Below are 12,784 nucleotides of genomic sequence, written 5' to 3' on the forward strand. Positions count from 1 at the left end.
ATGGCATTCGCCTTTTTTACCGCTGCATCACACTGCCTGCTCATGTTTAGTTTACAATCCACAAGTACCCCAGGGTCTCGTTCACACACAATGTTACCTAGAAGCGTATCCTCCATCCAGTAGGCATGCTTTTCATTTTTCTGACCCAGATGCAGAACTTCACACTTATCTTTATTAAATTGCATCTTGTTCTCATTTGCCCATTTTTCCATTGTGTTCAGATCTCATTGATCTCTGTCTCTATCTTCCGGAGTATTTGCCAGTCATCCCAACTTGGTGTCATCTGCAAACTTGATGAGTAGTCCCTCCACCCCCTCATCTAGATCATTAATAAATATGTTAAAAAGTACCAGGCCGAGCACCGAGCCCTGAGGTACCCTGCTACTCACCTCTCTCCTGCTACTCTCCTCTCACCTCTCTTCGCACTTAGAGAGTTTGGCGTAAAGGTGGTGCGCCCGCAAATGGTGCAAAACTCCGCGCACCAAAGACACGTGTTCAGCAGGGTCTTCTGTATAAAACAAAATATCGTCCAAATAAACCAGGGCCCCCTTGTACAGTAGATCATGCATGACCTCGTTAATTACATTCATGAACACACCCGGAGAGCCGGCAAGGCCGAACGGCATGACAGTATGATCAAATTGTCCCAGTGTGGTGTTAAAGGCAATCAAATATTCATGTCCCTTTTTTATCCTTACTCTGTAGTAGGCCTCACGCAAATCCAGTTTATGAAAATGCGCGCACTCCCCAGATGCCCCAACAGGTCTTTGATTAAGGGCAGAGGGTAGGCGTTGCATGTGGACACAGCATTCAATCCCCTGTAATCCGTACAGAGGCGTAGGGATCCATCTTTCTTTTTTACAAATAATACTGGGGCTGCTGTGGGGGAGGTAGCGGGGCGGATGAACCTGCGGGCCAGGTTCTTGTCAAGGAATGCCTGTAGTTCCTGCATCTCTCTAGGGCTCATCGAGTATAGTTTGGCTTTCGGGAGTGGCTCCCTTGGCTTCAACTCAATGGCACAATTAGTCTTTCGGTGGGGGGGGCAACTGGTCACACTCCTTCTCTGCAAACACATCTTGTAAGTCCAATACTCTCTAGGCAATCCCTCTGGCCCCGCTTTTGCCATCGTTGCCATCTTGGAAATGGAGCACCTCAGGGCTCCCCGGGGCTTGGCGCGGTGGTGCTTCTTGCACTCTGGGTCTAAGAACTGGACCGTCCCCTTGCTCCAATTCACCTTGGGGTCGTGCTTTTGCAACCAGTTGAGCCCCAGGACACATGGGAACGCCGAACTGGGCGCCACTACAGGCTGGATTTTTTCCAATGTTCAGCCATATCCATTTCCAACGGGAGCGTATTGCTCACCATTCCCCCCCCTGGGGCACACTTCCCATCCATCTGAGTGAAGCGGAGGGGTTTGGCCAACAGCACCTCACCCACTCCTAAAGATTTTGCCAGGGCGGGGGGGTTAATCAAAGTCTTAGTGCACCCAGAGTCCACAATGCTCTGGATCCCCACCTACGTCCTCGTTTTTGGCACAGTCAAAGTTACTGGGAGGAAGACCAAAGGGGGAGCACTCACCAAACGTTTGCCCCTGCCCGGGACCTGCTGGCGGGGCTTCTTCACAGCAGGTCATTCTCCTCTCCCTTACGGCTCACCCGAAGTAGCCTCCTCCTCCGTTCCACTGCCGCTGACAGCTTCCAGTTGGACTGACCCCCCCCCAGTGGGGCAAGTAAGGAGCCAACAGTCTTCTTGGCTGGAGCCTTTCGCTTCGGTGGTCGCTGCTTTGCTGGATGGTTGGTCCCCGGAGGCAGGCAGTTGCTTCTTGGATGGGCACTGAGTGAGGAAGTGGCCTTGCCCGCCACATCCCGGGCAAAGCCCCTTTTCCCTGCGCCGATTGCGTTCAGCCGCATCCACTTTCGGGGCTTTCGGGGCCAAAGCCTTCTTTGGGGTAGACGTCTTCAGCGGTACTTTGGGTTTTTTGCCACCCAGCTTGGCTGCCACACGCAGACGCTTCTCCACCTCCCCGGCTAAGCGGGCCCAACCCATCACCGTTTCTGGGTCATCCAGGTGAAGGCATTTTTGCGCCAGGTCTTTGCGCAGCCCTTCTCTGTAGGCGTGGACACACTGGGGCTCACCCCAGTGGGGCACCACTGTAGCCAACTTCCGGAATTCTCTGGTGTACTGGCTCACCGACATGTAACCTTGTTTAATCGACTTCAGGCCGGCCTCCTCCATTTCCACCTCGAATGGGTCTTCGAACCGCTCTCTCATGCAGCAGATGAAGCGGTCATAGTTGCGCACCTCCGCGGATGCGTACCGATACAGGTCCAAGAACCATTTGGCGGCTTCGGCATCCATACAGTCGCCAATGAAGCGGATGCGCTGGGCGTCGTCCTGGAATATGAAACCCACGTCCATCATGTAGGCTTGGAGGTTGACCAGGAACCCTGGGAACGCTTCAGGATCCCCTGTGAACCAGGTCTTGAACCTGTACAGATGGTGAATTTCTGCCCCTTGGAGTTGCGGCGGCAGTTGAGTCCGGGGAACAGGGTCGACGGTCCACCCTCGGGCTGCTTCCCGCCCGATTGGCACAGGCGGGATCAGGGCTGTGGGTCTCCTTGGTTCCCCTGTCCGGGCCCCATCCCCTAGAGGCTGTGGTGCTCTTGGCTCCCGGGGTCGAGCGCCTTCCCCCTGGGGCGGTGGTTGGGGCTCCCGAGGTCGAGCACCTTCTCCCTGGGGCAGCGGTTGGGGCACCCAGCGGTCGCCTACTTCTCCTCGCGAGTGGGCGCGGCTCAGGCGGTACCATCCCAGCTCCTTGCGTTGGTGGCCCCCGAGGTAGGAGTTCCTCAGGACGTCCAGTTCCCCTCACTCCTTCCATTTCCCAGGGACCTGCCGGGAGGGCGATTGCCGTCCCTTCCTCCGGGATAGCCGTTGGCTGGCGCAGCTCGGCGAGGAGGCGCCTGGCCATCTGTTGGGACTCTTCCCCTAGCTCGCCTGCCAGTCTCCCACTCGGCCCACTCGATCGCAGAGGTCCAGCACCTCCATCATGGTAGCAGCTTCTAGGTCGGGCACCCCTTTTGGGAAAGCCGGACCCCACTCGATCCGCACGGTGGGGTCGTCGAAACGGGACCTCCGTCGCTGTTCGGTAACGTGCCGCTCCAGAAAAAACTTTGGCACCGGTCTGAAGCCTTCAAGTGCCCAAGCCATTCCCGACCAGACCAGCATCTGGGCAGCAGTCTGGGCCCACGCTCCCACAGGTGTGAGCAGCAGGCCTCCCCTGCTCGAGGAGTCTCCCAGATCGAGTGGCTCGATCGGCTCAGTCTCCCCATCTGGGGCACCGGCCGTCTCGTCCTCCTCGTCCGGGACGTCGCCAAGAAAAGTGACCCCTCCGAACATAGCCATTGTTTCGGAGATAAGGCATTGTGAGTCTTGACTTACTGTCAAAAGCAGACAGAACTCACAAATAAACTTCTATAGAAAGAAAGCTTTAATTGGAAGTAGCTCTGAACACTTCAACATTCGAAGTCAAGACTGTTCGATATCAGAAGAGCAAGTAGTTATCAATACAATTCTCCCGCCTAAACCCAAGCGTTCCCAAAAGCAGGTGGTAAGCCATCCCAGGTGCCATCCCACCTTCCTGCCAAGGTGTCAAAGTTAGCACGGCCTTGGTCAGGCGGCGCCCCAGGCTAGCAGACAAGATGTTTACAGGAACACAGGCAACAATGTATCACAGCAGGGAGACTATGCAGTGTGAAAAGGAAGAGATCAAAAGGAGGGGGAGAATCAAAGGAAAACTACAGGCATAAGCATTCTGGTTACATGGGAAAGTTAGCAAAGGACAAAGATACACCAAGATGGAGTCTCTTAGGTTCAAGGGACTCAAACATGGCAGAGAGCAGGGACTGATCCTGACAGTGTTGATATGAAACGCAGGTGGTAGAGCTTGGGAAAATGAAATATAATAGACAGCTGCTTTTATTGAAAGGGAACACAAAATGTGCCATAGTTGTGCTTCATATCTTTGGCTAGCAGAGCCAATCTATTTAGGTCAGCACATGGTCTGGTGGTCTCGGTTCGGAGCCTGAGGCCTTTTACAGGGTTTTTTAGCTGCAGAAGGGACGTCTATCTGGGACAGTGGTTCTCAGCCTTGGGGTTGGGACCCCATTTGGGGTCGCCTGGCCCCTTCCCTGGGGTCGCCAGGTTGCTCGCTGCTGCGGCAGGCGGCGGCATGGGGAGGCGGGTGGTGGTGGCGGGCAGTGATGAGCGGCAGCATGTGGTGGTGTGTGGAGGCGGCGGCTGGCAAAGGCGGCGGAGCCATGGCAATGGCTGCCTCTACACCACCCGTGCACACGCGTTTCCAGTGCCCCATTGGCTCCTTCTGCAGCTGTCCAGCCTGCCCGGAGGGTCACGCCAGCACCTGCTAAGGAATGTGTTAAAACATTTCATTCAGCTCTTTCAGAGCTGGCAAGAAAACGACTCCTTCCCCCCATGGGTCCAAAGTCGCCCCATCCCGCCCAACTCCGTCCAGCAAGCCCCGTATGCTCTTCGTATGCAGGGCCGCCGCAGAACACACACACACACAAGCAGTTAAAAGAAGGGGAAAAGGAGGGAAGCGGTGAGCCAAGGGAGCAAGCCCAAGCCTGGCCCAGAGCGGGACAGTGAGTCTTCACCCCCCATCCAGTCACCTCCTGCGGGGGGGTCACCCATGGCCATGGCTGGGGGGGCCAGCGGAAGCACCTCCGCAGCGCTAGTTGGCAGCTCCTCTGGCTGGGTCCCTGCTGGGCTTCAACGCTGAAGTTGGGGTCGCAATGAAGAAAAGGTTGAAAACTGGTGATCTAAGTCGGGGGTCGTCAACCCCCAGTCTACTGCCCGATACCAAGCTGCGAAGGCCTCGGTAGCGGGCCACTGGGGGCCACGCCTGACTCTCCCCCCCCCAGTGAGAATCTCACCAGGTCTTGAGAGAAGCGGCCGCCAAAGCAGCCTGGCTAGCTTCTTGCTCGTGGCCCGGCTAGCTTCTTGCTTCTAGAGGGGGGGGAGAGGCCGGTGTGGCCGCCAGCACGCTGGCGGACACAAACACGCATGCATGGCGCCTGAGCCGCCGGCTCTTCCTCACCCCCGGAGGCGGTCCTCAACCTTCGAAAGGTTGGGGACCGCTGATCTAAGTGTTCTGCCCTTACGGCTTTGGTCACCTGGGTATTGGCAACCTGCAAATAGGTAGAATCAACAATTGACTGTGCATACCTATTCGGTTGTGTCCCCCACCTTATGGAACGGCCTTCCCGGAGAAGTCAGAAAGGTTCCTGTTCCCCTGGCTCTCTTAAAACTATGTAAAACTGAATTACTCATGAGGGTGTTTCTACCCAGGCAGTGGGGTACCAATGTGTAAAATGATGTGCAAAACATCTTGGACAAATAAAGAGGGAATATGGTCTACCCTACTGCGTTTAGCTTGTTAAAACTAGGATCATACTATCTTATTTTGCGTGATTCAGTGTGTCATATCTATGTTTTGCTTCAGTTCCATTTGGTTCTAGAACTCGAATGCTGTTTCATTGTTTATAGAATGTTCCACACTGTTGATTGTGTTCACTTGCTGTATGTAATCCTTCTTGACTTCCAGTACAAAAAGAACTGTCCATCTCACACTTGTCTAAATATGCCCACTGTTCTGAGGGTCTGGTTACTTGCAAGAGCATTTTAATGTGATGTATTGGTTAAAAAGGCTGTCGATGGGCCACTGAGAAGATGCTTAAATAGCTGGCAACCCAAAGTGCCTGTGTTTCCTGGATGGGGAATGTGACTTCTTTCCTCTTGTGCTCTTTGTACTCTTTTGGTGACTCAAGAGAGCCTCCACATTCAGAGGCAGTCAGTCTCTGAGTCCCAGTGCCAGGAGGCAATATCGGGGAAAGGCATCAGCCTCTATGCTCTGTTTTGGCCCTCCAGAGCAACTGGGTTTGCTACTGTGTGAGACAAGATGCTGGACTAGATGGACCACTGGCCTGGTCCAGCTGAGCTCTCCTTATATTATTATCGGGGAAGGTTTCAGCCTCTGTGCTCTGTTGTTGGCCCTCCAGAGGAACTGTCTGTCCACTGTGTGAGGCAGGATGCTGAAGTAGATGGACCCCCGGTCTGATCCATCTTATGTTCATATGTTCTTACCCTCAGGGCGATGTTCACTGGCGGCATGAGGGAAGCAACCCAAGACATCATAGAGTTGAAAGGCGTGTCCGCCAAGGGCTTGAAGCACATCATTGAGTTTGCGTACAGCGCTGAAGTGACCCTTGACCTCGACTGCATCCAGGATGTGCTTGGGGCAGCCGTCTTCCTGCAGATGGTGCCCGTGGTGGAGCTCTGCGAAGAGTTCCTGAAGTCCGCCATGAGTGTCGAGACATGCCTCAACATCGGGCAGATGGCCACCACCTTCAGCCTGGCCTCCTTGAAGGAGTCGGTGGACACTTTCACCTACCGGCACTTCCTGCAAATCTCCGAAGAGGAAGACTTCCTCCACCTACCTTTGGAACGCCTCGTCTTCTTCCTCCAGAGCAACAAGCTCAAGAGCTGCAGCGAGATTGACCTCTTCCGGGCTGCCATCCGCTGGCTGCAGTATGACCAGTCACGCCGGAGCAATGCCAGCCAGGTCCTCTGCCATATCCGCTTTCCGCTCATGAAATCGTCCGAGCTGGTGGACAACGTCCAGACCCTGGACATAATGGTGGAGGACGTCTTGTGCCGGCAGTACCTCTTGGAAGCCTTCAACTACCAGATCTTGCCTTTCCGGCAGCATGAGATGCAGTCACCCCGAACGGCGATCCGCTCAGACGTCCTGTCCCTCATCACTTTTGGTGGTACCCCCTACACAGACAACGACCGGACTGTGAGCAGGAAGGTCTACTACTTGCCGGATATCAGCACACGCCAGTTCAAGGAGCTGACGGAAATGGAAGTGGGCAGCAGCCACACGTGTGTGGCGGTGCTGGATAACTTTGTTTACGTGGTTGGGGGGCAGCTTCTACAGTACCGCAGCGGTGAGGGAGCGGTGGACATCTGCTGCCGCTATGACCCACATTTGAACCAGTGGCTGCGCATCCAGGCCATGCAGGAGAGTAGAATCCAGTTCCAACTGAACGTCTTGCACGGTGTGGTCTACGCCACAGGTGGCCGGAACCGGTCTGGGAGTCTGGCATCTGTTGAGAAGTATTGCCCCAAAAGTAACGAGTGGAGCTATGTCTGTTCCCTCAAGCGTCGGACGTGGGGTCATGCGGGGGCTACGGTGGGAGGCAAGCTGTACATATCGGGTGGATATGGGATATCGGTGGAAGACAAAAAGGCTTTGCATTGCTATGAACCCGCTGCCGATCAGTGGGAATTCAAAACCCCCATGAATGAACCCCGCGTCCTACACGCCATGGTGAGCACCAACGGCAGGATATACGCCCTCGGGGGCCGCATGGATCATGTCGACCGTTGCTTCGACGTGCTGGCGGTGGAATACTACGTCCCTGAGACCAATCAGTGGACAACAGTCACCCCAATGCGGGCAGGGCAGTCTGAGGCTGGCTGTTGCCTCCTGGAGAAGAAGATCTATATCGTAGGGGGTTACAATTGGCACCTTAACAACGTCACGAGCATCGTCCAGGTGTACAACACCGAGACGGATGAGTGGGAGCGGGACCTCCATTTCCCGGAATCTTTTGCCGGCATTGCCTGTGCACCTGTGATCTTGCCGCAGACCACGGCCCAGAGGTGACCATGAACTTCCAAGACATTGCACACTGTTGAGGCATAGACGCTTCCTTCCCATTGTTGGGAAAAATAAAGTTGTCGGGCTAAATGAGCCTGACTGCCAGCCGCCTGTGGTCACTGCGTTCAGGCTGTGTGTTCAGTCCCTACTGAGATAGGAGCGCTTCTGGAAGAAGGAAGGAGGGCTTCCCTGTCTCTCGCAGACGCTTTAAAAAGAAAGCGGTTTTGTAAACAGAAAATGGTGAAGATGCACTAGAAAGCATTGTTACTCATGAACCCTGGCTGCTGGCTTCAAACTGAAAAGCTTTCAGAAGAAGGAGGCAGGGTGGGGACTTGATGGGGGATGAGAGAGTGTCCAATGTTTGGGTTATTTTCCAAAAAGCACTTTTGCACACAGGGTGGATTGAGGGATACACTGTAACTCCCTCATTTGAAATTAAATGAAGCCAAGGACAGTGGAAGAGCATTGGGGAGGGGGGCCTTACTTCTTCTTCACACCCCAGCCCTTTGTTCTTCAGCTGTCACATCCCCCAGAAAAAAACTCCCAGCTCCTGGCCCTCTCCCTCCACTCCTTTATTACTGTTCCTCCTTTGCTGGCTCAGACAGTGCTCCCTCCCTCCTGACTCCAGCTCCTCTATCTGTCTCTCTCCTTTAGCCTGCCTGTCTCCCCAGGGTGGTTCCCCTCAGCCCAATCCTCCTTACTAGCCCAGTGCTGGCTGGCAAGATCATCCCAGATGGCTCACTGACCCTCAGCTCTTCCTTCATCAGTCCACTTTTACCCCACAACTTCAGGCTGCTGCTCTCTGGGTAACCTGACTGTCAAGGATCAGGCCAGTCCCCAGGACATGGGTACAAAGAAAGCAGACTTTTCAGTTTTTTGAAAAAGTTTATTGTGAAGAAATAGAAACAAACGGAGGGGAAATGCAACTTTATTCAATACAGCACAAACTTATAAAGCATGCAGAACAGGAAAGAACAAAAGCTAGCTTACAGCCTGCTATACTTCAGTCAGGTGGCACAATCTCCAAATCCCTGGATAAAAGAGTACTTCTGTCCTCCTCACCTGTGTGGTTCTTAGTGTCAAGCAGGTGAATCCCAAACTAGCATTGGACTATTACCAGACACCAAACTTTTAACCCTTTGGGCCTATACGATCGGGTGATCCTTCAGGTGCCCCCACTGATGAAAATTTTCACCTGGCCAAAAGAGAGACAGCGTGGTGTAGTGGTTAAGAGCAGCGGCTCTCACCTGGAGAACTAGGTTGGGTTCCCCACTTGTCCACCACATGCAGCCAGCTGGACGAACGTAGAGCTGCCCTTGCTGAGTTCTCTCAGCCCCACCTACCCCGCAGAGTGCTTGTTTTGGGGAGAGGAAGGGAAAGGTTTTGGGACTCCTGGCAGAGAGAAGCGGGGTACAAAACTCCAGCTCTTCTTCACCCCTCCCTCCTATTCCAGATTCCAAGGCTTTATCCACAAAAATCTTCAAGGTCAGCAAATTGGACAGATGAAAAAGTAACTCCAGACCAGGTTTTAATTGCAGACCTCCAGGTGTTTCACAGAGCAGGCAATACTGTAGTTCAGCCAACCTGCGTCCCTCACCTGTTCGCTGCCTCCTTGCCAGTCCTGATCAGCGCCTTGGACACTTTTGAAACTGGAGGGCAATCCCAGCCTTGCTGTCTGTGCGGCTGCCACTTCCACTGGTTCAACTGCAACAAGCCTTTGGCAGGGCCATGTGGGCAGCACGCAGAGGGCATGTCTGAAATGCGCCCAGCCCTCTTCATGAAGACCCTGTTCGGCACCCCAGGGTCTTAACTGCCCCGATGCTTTGGGCATGTGAGGTTAGTTACTGGCCACAGAGAGGAGAATGCATTCAAACACACAGACAGGAAATGGCCAAGAATGTGAAGAAATTTCTGCCACCTATTGACCCCATCCCCAGTTGCTTGGTGGGGCAGTTGATTTGGGGTCACCTTGAGCACCCCATGGCAAACAGGCATTGGCCATTACTATGAGCGTAGACTCAGTGGTGGAGCTGCGGGCTTCTCAGACATGGAAGCAGTGTCTAGCGTTAAAAGGCAACCGTTGCTTCAAGAGGTAGGAGGCTCACGTTGCCACTCAGTCCTCTTGGACACAAGCTCCCTGTTCAGCCGGAGTCTAGAAGCTGCCCTCTGCTGCCCTCTCCAAGAGCATGTCAGTAAATTCGGATCACACATCCCACCCTGGCTCTTGCATGGCTGACCTCTTCCATTCAAGAGCCACAAATCTTTCCCTGTGCTCAGTTCTGCCCCCAGTGGTGTTTCTAGGCGCAGGGGTGGCCAAACTGTGGCTCTCCCACTGTCCATGGACTACAATTCCCATGAGCCCATATTGGCAGAGGCTCATGGGAATTGTAATCCATGGACAGCGGAAGAGCCACAGTTTGGCCACTCCTGAAGGTATAGCAACCAGGGCGTATGCCCTGGGTGCCATCTGATGGGTGGGCACACCCTGCTGGTGCAGCTGCTGCTCCTGAGGTTGGGGCTCTTTGGGAACCTAAGTAGCCACAGGCCTTTTTGGTTGCCAGGTTACCAGCATCTGCTGGTGGGGCAGGACTGGAAGGAAGGGTGCTTTTCCCACTTGCCTCCCACTGAGTATCTTGCTCACCACATGTGATGTGCGGCATACCAGCACTCTGGTCTGCTGTGAGGACCAGGAATGCATCTTGTTTGTGGAGCATGTTGGGAGGTGTAATTTGTGCCTCGTGTAGGTTTCAGAGAGAGAACTGACAGTGTAGGGCACATCCTATACCACTGCTGCCCCATGGGTGAGCTTTGGCTGGATGCACCACACACCTTGGCACCCATAAGCAACACTGGGTCTGGGGGATTGGCTGGGTGGTAGGGTTCCCAAGTTTTCCCCTGGCCACCAGCAAAGGATGGGGGGGTAGCCAGCTTCTGGTTGGAGGATTCACCTGGAGGTTGGCATCCCTACTCATCCCATGTGCCCAAGCCCTGCCCACCCACCCCAGGAGCCAAATGGGCTAGATATGCCACTGTCTGCCCCCCCACACACACACACATCAAGCCCTTGCACTATGCACCCTGTTACTGTCAGCACTGGTGGTGGTGGGGGCTGACACAGGAAGAACTTAAAAAGATCCTGTAAGTCTGGCGAGAACTGCCATCAACCCAAGTGGCGGGGGGAAGCTACTGCAGCACAGGAAGCAGTTCTCTTGCTTGCTCCTTGAGTATTTCTACAGAAGCTATTGAAATGCATAAGGACATTTATGACAGGTCAGGCCCTGCCTATGAATTCCTCCTCTATTCATATGTTCTTCCCCCCCCCTCCCCCAGCCTGAGCCAGAGTCTCAAAAGACAGGAGAAGCACGTTCTGCTAACACAGACCACAACCAAACAGAGCAGGTTGGCTTTTTTGCATTCTGGAGCATGAAACGGCTAGCCTTTTTTCTTCTTCTTCTAACGACATGATTAAAACAGATTTTTTTCAAGCATCGTCTAATGTGTTGATGTTCTAGTCTATTTTGATGCGCTGAGTGTGCAAAGTGCAAGGAAGTGATGCTGTGTGTGTGGTGTGTATGTGTCTGGGTGTGTACAGACAGTGGAGTGGGGCTCTTTTGCCTGTGTGCTGTGGCTCCCACTCAACACCATGCGATACAGACACTCAAAGAGAGATGACATTTTGCTCCCAAGTAAGCAGAAAAGCAGATGTTATGGGGGGGGGCGGTGCTTGTGTAGACCCTTCTTGTGGCTTTCTCATTAAGGAGTCAGTTTTTTTTCCAAAGTAATTTATTGACCTTTTTCATTATAAGAAAAAGCAATTTAAACTTTAAATGCCAAAAAGACTCTAACCAAAACCAACAAAAAACACTTGGGCAGGACAAAATGGTCAAGAAGGGAAGAAACTCAGAATAACTGAAGGAGGTGCTTGTGTCATGTTACATTTGGTGAGAGGCTGTGACTCAGTGGTAGAGTGTCAGAAGGTCATAGCTTCAATCCCTGGTATCTCCAAGTTGAAAGCACCAGGCTGTAGTTGCTGAGAAAGATCTGAGCATTTCTATTTGGGGAAGACCTGCAGTTCAATGGAAGCGTCTCTGCTTGACATGCTGGCGGTCCCAGGTACAATCCCTGGCATCTGCAGTTGAAAGGATCAGGCAGTAGCTGCTGGGAAAGAACTCAGAATCAAGTCCCTCCGCTGCTTTTCAATTTGGGGAAGGCCTGCAGCTCCATGGCTCTACTTGGCATGTAACTGGGACACATACAGTGAAAAGGAGCAAGCTGCAGGTGATGCATCCAGTTTGGTGTAGTGGTTAGGAGTGCGGACTTCTATCTGGCATGCCGGGTTCGATTCTGCACTCCCCCACATGCAACCAGCTGGGTGACCTTGGGCTTGCCATGGCACTGATAAAACTGTTCTGACCGAGCAGTAATCTCAGGGCTCTCTCAGCCTCACCCATCTCACAGGATGTCTGTTGTGGGGAGAGGAAAGGGAAGGCGACTGTAAGCCGCTTTGAGCCTCCTTTGGGTAGAAAAAAGCGGCATATAAGAACCAAGTCTTCTTCTTCACTCTCGGGTGCATTTCATCCAGCCCAGGAGATTTGAACTCATCCAGTGCAGCTAAATGCCTCTCGACAACCTCTCTATCCATGTTAACCTGCCACCCAGACACTATCTCTTGGCTACTGCCATCTCTAGATGTGCCTAAACCTTTTGACCTGTAGGAAAAAACAGATGTAAAATAGGCGCTGAGCCTTTCTGCTTTCTCTGCATCTTATTCATTCATTCATTCATTCATTCATTCATTTATTTAGATTTCTATACCGCCCATTTCTTTGCAGCTCTGGGCGGTTTACACAGAACATTATAACTTACATGGAACATTACATAACATCAAAACAACTTTAAAAAACATCAAAAGATTACAAAACCACAATTATAATAACAATTAACAGTAACTTTGGGAAAGTCATGGGCAGGTGTCTGGGGGGACCAGCAGGAGTCGGTCAGCCTCAAGCAAATGCCTGGTGGAAGAGCTCCCTCTTGCAGGCC

General features: G+C 53.1%; 1 protein-coding gene across 9 annotated transcripts in view; it reads left to right on the plus strand.

The window, feature by feature from the left end:
* The window catches only part of KLHL26 (kelch like family member 26), a 33,666-nt gene extending 22,440 nt beyond the window's left edge, over window positions 1-11,226 (plus strand). For 8 of the 9 annotated variants that reach the window (XM_077331608.1, XM_077331615.1, XM_077331610.1 and 5 more), the window contains one exon: window positions 6,166-11,226. In XM_077331608.1, the coding sequence (XP_077187723.1) occupies window positions 6,166-7,747 (1,582 nt within the window). In that variant the 3' untranslated portion in view covers window positions 7,748-11,226. Of the gene's footprint in view, window positions 1-5,598; window positions 5,675-6,165 lie in introns of those variants that run through there. The other variant, XM_077331616.1, reaches the window with a different exon arrangement.
* The last annotated feature ends 1,558 nt before the right edge of the window (window positions 11,227-12,784 follow it).

Source organism: Paroedura picta, chromosome 4 (genome assembly GCF_049243985.1).
Source record: "Paroedura picta isolate Pp20150507F chromosome 4, Ppicta_v3.0, whole genome shotgun sequence".
Taxonomy (NCBI): Eukaryota; Metazoa; Chordata; class Lepidosauria; order Squamata; family Gekkonidae; genus Paroedura; species Paroedura picta.